This window comes from Crocodylus porosus, unplaced genomic scaffold (assembly GCF_001723895.1).
Source record: "Crocodylus porosus isolate Cpor-Errol unplaced genomic scaffold, CroPor_comp1, whole genome shotgun sequence".
Classification (NCBI taxonomy): Eukaryota; Metazoa; Chordata; order Crocodylia; family Crocodylidae; genus Crocodylus; species Crocodylus porosus.
In genome coordinates this window covers 12,722,597-12,730,971 of record NW_017728925.1, presented here as the reverse complement: position 1 = coordinate 12,730,971, position 8,375 = coordinate 12,722,597, and the positions used below count along the sequence as shown (strand labels likewise).

The following is an 8,375-nucleotide window of genomic DNA, read 5'->3' as shown; positions in this document are numbered from 1 at the left end:
TGCCAACTTAATTATTAAGCATTTATGTTGTGGCAGCGTCAGTCAGGATTGGTGCAGTGTTGTGTTTCTTTTGCCACTCCCCTCCCCGAATCTGAAGCGACGGTTCTGGATAACTCTACACATGGCAAACAATGACCCTCATTCATGCAAAGAACCAGCTGCGTTGGGTGAATGAGGAGCATAGGGGACACTGGCAATGGGCCAGGGGCTTGGTCTGCATGTTTCAATGAATGATTTTCCTGAGGGATTGATCCCTGTTTATCCCCTGAGAAGTCGGTCCCAGTCCTCAAAGGACAGACTGTGGGACGGGTGTTCAGGGGCTGTGCAGAGGTGGAAGGTCCCTGTATTCTGCAGAATGTTGCGTGTGCACGTATGTGACTTATAGATAATCACCTATATACCTGTTCTGTTTTTCAGTGCAGGGGGTTATATCGCTTTCCCTGAGCTCATTAGAAATTGGCCTCTTTACTTCCTAGGAAATTTTTAGTGAGAAGTAAAATTGGTTGCAGGTAAGAAACGGCTGCACGAGCAAAAAACCCCCAAAATCAAACAGAATCTAGGAGCTGCAATATAACTACAAAGAAAGCAACTGAGAGAGGGAGAGAGTGATGTCTTTTCCTTTCTGTGGGTAGGTGGAAGCTTCCTGTTGGGGTAAGCAAGGGGTTAACCTGAGAGCAATTTCTGGTTGTGTCTTGTAAAAAAAATAAAATAAAAAAAAAAAAAATACCACAATTCAGCAACTTTCGCTAATGAACTGCACCTTGGCGTGTCACTGGCTCCCCACTACCCTGTATATATCAGCAAGCCGGGCAGCGACTGCAGAGCCGGGGGAGCCCAGGAGACTGGAGTCCGGGTTAGCCTTCCACAACGAGACGTTAAGTAAGAACAAGCAGTACCGTGAGTGAAAGCTTGTAAATCAAATGCTTAGCTTAATAGCATGTGCCATTATTCCAAAGCAGTGGGGCTGAAACGGAAATCCAAATGAAAATATAGTCAATTTGTCTATACTTTAGTGACTGAATGACTATGTAATGTCAGAACCTCGGCGCAGAAGAGAATGGGCAGAGGCAATTAGTGAGAGAGAGCGAAGCTCCTTTGTTTTCTTCCACTCCCCACCCCCAGCAGGCACTAGTTTGCAGCCATGTGTTGGGCCTCGCTGGATCCAGCGTAGACTCCAGTCTAAGGCACTGAAGATCACCGTGAAGCTCTGAGTGAGTGATCTTCTTTGACCTTCATACACTTGGCAGATGAATATCATTATCGTTTTGGGTTATTCTTTCTTTACGAAAGATCCCACTCTACAGGGTACTTCAAAATTGTGGCCTCCTGGTGAAATAAAGGCAAGATGAGGCTCAGTGTTTGCCAGGCACGTTGGAGAATATATGCTAAGCCGGGGCGGGCAACATGCGGCCCGTGGGCCAGACGCAGCCCACCAGGCCATTCTATCCAGCCCGCGGGGCCCCTAAAAAAAATTTAGAAAATTAAACATTTATCTGCCCCGGCTGCCTGTCATGCGGCCCTTGATGGCTTGCCAAAACTCAGTAAGCAGCCCTCCGCCCAAAATAATTGCCTGCCCCTGTGTTAAGCCTTGAGTGTGAGCATCAGAGATTGTCTTCATAGATTTCATGGACACTAGGGCTGGACAGGACCTTGGAAGATCGAGTCCAGCCCCCTGCCCCAGGGCCAGGAGGTCAGCTAGGATCAAATGATCCCAGCAAGATAAACATCCAAATGTTTCTTAAAAGAGTCCAGAGCAGGTGCTTGCAACACTTCTGGAGGGAGTCTGTTCCAGGCCTTGGGGGCTCGGACAGTAAAGAAATTTTTCCTAATGTCCAGCCTAAAACGGTCTTGGAGGAGTTTGTGATTGTCTTGAGGAAGATTTTCATTGTGTGCCCCATCACTGCCACCAGTGAGTGGGGCTGTGGTCCTCTCGTTTCCCTCCCCCAAAGGAGGACACATGCTTCTGAAGCATCAGAAGTGAGTAGGGGGACACACTCTTTTTTAACTAAGTTTTCTCGGCCGCAGATCTTCAAGTGAGCCTAAGGGTATACAGCTGCTAAACAACAGCCAGCATCTTGCCTTATGCTACAATTGGGATAAATCCATTGAAAATAATAAAGTCCTGTGCAGACAGACAGATCCGTACTGACAGCCATCTTACACAGGCTCAGGAAGACAACAGCATGTTTTTATTGGAAGGGATGTCAACCCTGTAGCAAAAACTTTTAAACCTTGTACTGCCCCATCCTGTTGGCTGTGCCTGTGTGAGGGGTATGTCTGTGTACATGTGTGTCTTTGGGGGTGTTAAGTCTCTCTGGCTTTTCAAGAAATCTCTGAAGGGTTTTGGATTCCTTTTGGTGCAAAGTAGGGGAGACTTTGGGAAATCTCCAGCTTCTGTGGGATAGAAAAATCTTCTCGTCTTACCCCAGTGTGCAGCCCCCCATGGCAGAACACACTAAAGCAAGGGATGAACATCTGTTAGCAGCATCAGCCCCTACCACTGAAGGTGTTTGTTTTAGCCTTCGGTCTATTCTGGTTAGATAATCCTCTTGGGAGATCCTCCCCCTCTCTCCTGACCGTGAAACGGCTCTGTTCAGGGTTCAGGAGAGAAGTTGTCTGATACTAAAGCAATATTTTTAGAAGAGCTTCACTTTCCAATTGCTTATACAGGTAAATTTGTGTTGACACAAGAAATCTTGAGCTCCTTCTTGTCGGAAAGGTGTTTAATTGTTTCTGGCAGAATTCAGATTCAACATCTGTTTTCTGGGGAAGGACACGTGAGATCATCGATCTCTGACAGGCCCAGCTTTAGGGAAGAGTTCTCCCTTTCATAATAAGAAGCTTGAGGACCCATCAACCTACAAGTTCTTTATTGGTGAAGAATATAAAGGAGTCTTGAATGTGGAGGTAAGCTTGATTTAATTTTATTTTTTTGAGTCCACCTGGAGGGGAGAAGCCCCTCTCTAATGACGGAGGGAGGCTTGACTTGGGGAATCACCTAAGTAATAACTTGCTAACTATGGTAACACGATGCCAAGCAGCTGAAAACTTCTCCCAATGAAGAGTGCAGGAGTTTCGCCCATGACTTCAAAGATGGAAGGCTCAAATTTTAAAGGCCTGATCCAAAAAATGCCTCAAAAGCAGAGAGAGACTTTTCACCGTCTTCACTGGACTTTGAATCCGGATCCCTAAAGTGCTTATCAGTGGAGTGTGACTGACAACGGGGAAGGGGTTAAAACATGTGTCAGTGATTAATTGCAATTACTAATACCATGCAGAGGTCATGATTAATGCTTTGTCCCTGAAATGAGACAACAGAAAAGCAGTGATACCTGGTATTGACCGGCTCTGCAATACAGATGTTTGCCCCAGATGTATTGAGAAAAGGCATGACACCCGCCGGTAGCACAGGACTTCCAACTACCTCGACTTCAAGAACATCTGCAAAAGATTTTAAAAACTTGTGCTGGGAACTTTTTGCTCCTTTCTGATGGGTAAGGAGAATCTGAAAGGGTTTTTTAGTTCCCCTCATTTGTTTCTATCTCAGAAATATTAGGAATGCCTCACCTTGCTTATCTTCTTGCTGCGGGTCTCTAGGGATGTCTTCTGTTTGTAAGCTTTCATACCTTAAACTCAGTGGGAGATGGTTTATGTGTTAAGGTGTTAATGCTTTTTTCCCTTCCCTACCATCTTCCAAAATGTTAAAGAGGCATTTAGGCTAAACGGGCATTGGGCTGTTTTTCCTTTTCCTTTGACTGGAAACCCCTTTGTGTCTCAGATCCTGATTCAGAAACGTATATAAGCGCACACACAAGCTTCCCCCAGTCAGCAAGGCATCAGCATGTGCTTAGTGGCATGTTACTGAATCTGGGCCTTCACTGCTGAACTTTCACTCTTGGTTTTTATTGCAAAGCCATTGCACTAGTTCTCCAGTCACCAAAGTCTCTTCCAGACTAGACTGGATTTGACCTTTTGAGAACTTCTTCTGAGGGTTAGGGAGGGGTCATCAAATGATTAGCTCTCACACTGCACTTGAAACTCTTGTTCATCACTCACTGGATACTCGTACAAAAAAAAAAAAAAAATTTGGAAAATCATCCGAAGGGTCAACAAGTCTGTTGCCTTCAAAGCAAACTGAATTCCAGAATGGAGCCAGTTGTTGGTGGGAGGAACTGGTTGGGCCAGTAGAAAAAAAACCCCAAGGTGTAGAGCAAGGAAGTCTTGAGTTAGGACTCCTGGATCTGTCAGTGACTCCTTGAAGCAAATTCTTTCTTTCTTAGACTTAGCATCATTTAAAACATCTACTTCAGGATGAATTTGAGGACTGATTGCTTATAAAACACTGCCAGCCCCAAGCATCACTGCATTCACGGTGCCTTCCACCAGAGGGTCTCAAGACTTGGTAAAAATCTGAGCCGAACCGTACAGCCTTCTCTGCCACCCAACCCACACACCGGGAGATGGATAAAGTGTTGTTATAACCATTTTGCAGATGGGGAAACAAACACTGAGCTGGCCACTTTTGAGGTGGTCTTTGGGTGTAGTATGATGATAAATGAAACCAGCCTGCAATGGACAGTACTAGCAGCTTTCCTTTCTGTGCTGTGCCAAATATTTTAGCAAATGCCTGTGCAAAAAAACTATCTTGCACCCCAGTTTGAAGTTCGGGTGCATCTGATTTTGCCCTGGTGAAAAATGCAAGGAGGGAACTTCCTTGTACGATTCCAATATTGTCCCTTCATGGAAAACGAGGGTGTGAAGGGACCTCAGGAGGTCACGTCTAGTCCATCCCCCTGCTGAAAGCAGGACCAGCCCCAACTACATCATCCCAGCCAGGGCTTTGTCAAGCTGGACCTTAAAAGCCTCCAAGGATGGAGAGTCCGCCCCCTCTCTAGCTAACCCATTCCAGTGCTTCACCACCTTCCTAGTGAGAGAGTTTTTTCTCCAAATTAACCTCCCTTGCTGCAACTTCCCATCCTGACTGGAATTAATAGGGATGGAGAATGTGAACAAACTTCACCCAACTCTTTTTCAAACCCTGACGGATACCAAGGTGCAGTTTGGTTTGGCTACTTTATGTTACCTGAATTGTTTCATTACTACTTACTTACCTGCTCACAAAGGAAACATATTTTAAGGCCAGGGTCTTGCAAAGCATTGAGTAGCAGTATATGGCATAAGACATCATGAAACTCCTCATCGCCTAAGCGTGCACCTCCTCTGTTCTCTTCCTATTGCTGTATTGAGATGAACAGATTCATGGCTACACAACAGGATGACTTAATTTCCAGCTGCGGAAAATCTGAACCCCAGATGAGTACTGCATTTCTTGATATAAGTTCTAGTATAGATAGACACCCAATCCGATCTACAGCTGAGGAAAGGATAAGCTTCTCCGATTTAATGTTGTAAGAAATGGAAAGATTATGGAAACTCTGTGCCTCTGCAGAAAATTGGCTTCAGCCTCCTTTCCTGGATGCTGCAGATGGAAGGGTCCCAGTAGGCCAAAGCAGGAGCCAAGCAGAGAGAGAAGAGGAAGGAAAAGCAGGGAAGTGGGGTGGCATAGCTGCACTCTCTCAAAAAAACCCCAAAACACGTGCAGACAAAACAAAAAGCAGAGGAGAGTGGAAAAGAGAAACAGAGAGAGAGTCTGAAAAATGAATAGTGATGGAAAGGTCCAGGGTGAGAGGAGCTATAAAGAGGAGGCTCGCCCCAGGATCTCGTGTGACTTACACAATCTGTTTAACAGCGATCGGTCATGTTCTTTCCCTGACACTAGCTGCAGCAGCAGCTCTATGCTGACAGGCAGCTGGGATAAATGATTACTGACATATGCTAATAGGACAGACTTAGGCAGGGCATAAGAGGAATACATCAAGGTGTTGCAAAACACATTTCTTGGTCAAAACTCTCCAACTTGTTCAAGTACATTAGCTTCAGGGAACTGCAAATTCTCGGCGTTGTTTAAACTGCAGTTAAAAATCAACAGAGTGGCGAAAAATAACCCCCAAACAATGGGCCTGCTCAGAAGGCTGCGAGGTTCTTTGCAGGGGTATCTATCAATGCCAGATGTGATATATATATTTTTTGGCCATGCAAACTCCCCACAGGTCTCGGATGCTCTTGGTTTTTCTGCTGTTTCCCCGCCCCCGCCTCAGCCCAGCTCTCTTTTTCCCTTCGTCTGTAAAATGCCCCCTGGCTTTTTACTTGCAGCTTCCCTGTATTTTGCACCACAAACAAAGATACCAGAATTCAAACGAGTGCCCTAGAGTACAACAGGATGCACAGATTAATACTGCAAGATGTTCAGATCCCATGCTAGAACGTGCAATCTTAAGCTTGACTCTGATCTGGATCAATTTAGGCAAGTGTCATGTTCCTGAACAGGCCTTCCATTCAATCTCGAGGAAAAGATTGTCAACCAGACAGTTTAGAGAAATGCTGAGAGTGCAGGTCTTCTGGAAGTCTTTAATTCTCAGGGTAAAAATACTTCTTGAACCAAATTAACCCAGCATGGCATGAATTATTGATGGTGCAAACCAACAAGATGGCCTGCTTTGTAAACGGCCATTTTCTCTACAGTAATTCATGACCATTGCAGGAACATCTCTTGCACTTTTTGAGCATCCTAACTTCAAGAGATGATGCTAGTACTAAAGATGCACTCATCTGGTAAGGCCGTTTTAAAATGCCCACCTCGGTGATATGATGATTAAAAACCTTCCCTCTGGGTTATCTGCTCTTGGTTTGTTTTTTGTCTTTTTAAGCTCCAAGTGTTGCATGCATGTCTATTGTGAACTTTAACTATGCGTCATACGCACCTTCTGAAACTGGGGCAGGTGCCACAGGGAGTCCACTTTCGCAGGTGGTGGGTGCTTCCTGAGAAGGGTGGTATGTGTCTCGCACACTTTCTTCTTTTGCAACTAAAGGCAAAGATGTGTCAGGTAACCATGGAAAAAACAAGCCAGCTGTACTGAATGGCTATGGTGTAGGATGAGCTACCACCAAGATGCAGTGGCAATTTTGGAACTTTTTTCACGAGAGAATGATCATTGTAGGAATCGCAGCCATTCCCTGATGATAAATCCTTTTTTGGCAGGATGGCTTTTAGGGGCAGTCACTGAATACAGGGGATACTGGGCACATCTATATGTGAAATTAGTGCACTGCAATAAACCCTGGTGCACACAGTGCCGGAGTGTATTGCTTCTGGGCACCATGTTTACACGTGCACCTGGGACCACACCATGCTGAGCTGGGTTGGAGCAGCCTTGGCTGACAGGGGGCACGGGAGGGGGAGTCAGCTTGCCAGCCTGAGGTTGCTCCGGCCTGACTCAACGTGCTGTGGAGGGGCTGGCTGGGGCACAAGGTTACTCCAGTGCAGCCCCTGCACCGAAGCACCCTAATGCCCCGGCCAGCCCCATCGTGACGCAAGGAGTTGATGAGGTGGTGTGACCCCAAAAAACCAGTGTCAATGATGGCTGGTGGTTAGGACCTCTGTTCCCAAAGGGATGATGACCACCATCAGCCCAAAGTCCAAAACTCTGCTGGAGGTGGGTTGCGACAGGCTGAAGGAAGAGTTCTTGCATCATTTCCTGCAGTGCTCAGATTTTTTAAAATTTTATTTTATTTTTGACTGCCCCTCATTCAAGTACTGGGCTGACCTGGCCATGCTTTATTTGTAACACCCTATGGGTTCATAGCCTAAGGGACTGGAGATGCTTTTTCATAACCTAAGGGACTGGGTGTAAGCATTTTTGGCTGCACCATGAAACTCCAGGGATTCTGTGTTTCCAAAGTAGAGCCTCATAGGTAGGTTTGTGGCCCTTAATTCAACAGCAGGTGACTGTAGACTTCAGGAATTTGATAACATGGAGGGAAAGAACACAATAGGTGCTCTCCTGGATAAGAAATCAGTCATTAATAGATCTGAATGTTTTCCACTATTCTAGACTGTGCAGCTATAAAATAGATGCTAATTAAAAACACTGTATTCTTGCACTTTAACTATAAAGCATACTTTGTAACAGCAATAATCTCATTGAAATTGGTCATTACCATATTAGCTTGACTCTTTCATGAGCCATTAACTAATAAACCAGTTGTTGGCTGCTTTTTAAATGTGAGCATAACACTGCTGGCTTTAATAGCCCTGTGTTTCACACACTAACAACTTCTCCAACTGCCGGAGTCTGACAAAGTAACACCTAGATCGAGCCTGGTGCCTTTACTTGTAAAATGGGTTGGCACATGTTTTAGGATATTCTGTGGTTAGTCTGTGTTTTGGTGAGGCTGCCTAGGTGAGGAATACGATTCCTTGAAGGATAAAGATAAGGTGACTTTTTAAACCTGATCTGCGTTGATGCTATGGCTTC

General features: G+C 45.4%; 1 protein-coding gene across 1 annotated transcript in view; it reads right to left on the bottom strand.

Moving 5' to 3' along the window:
- Positions 1–6,785: 6,785 nt before the first annotated feature.
- Positions 6,786–8,375, bottom strand: part of CFAP77 (cilia and flagella associated protein 77) — a 26,579-nt gene continuing 24,989 nt past the window's right edge. Inside the window, exon 5 of the mRNA XM_019541114.1 lies at positions 6,786–6,923. Coding sequence (XP_019396659.1) covers positions 6,801–6,923 — 123 coding nt within the window. The 3' untranslated portion in view covers positions 6,786–6,800. The remainder of the gene's footprint in view (positions 6,924–8,375) is intronic.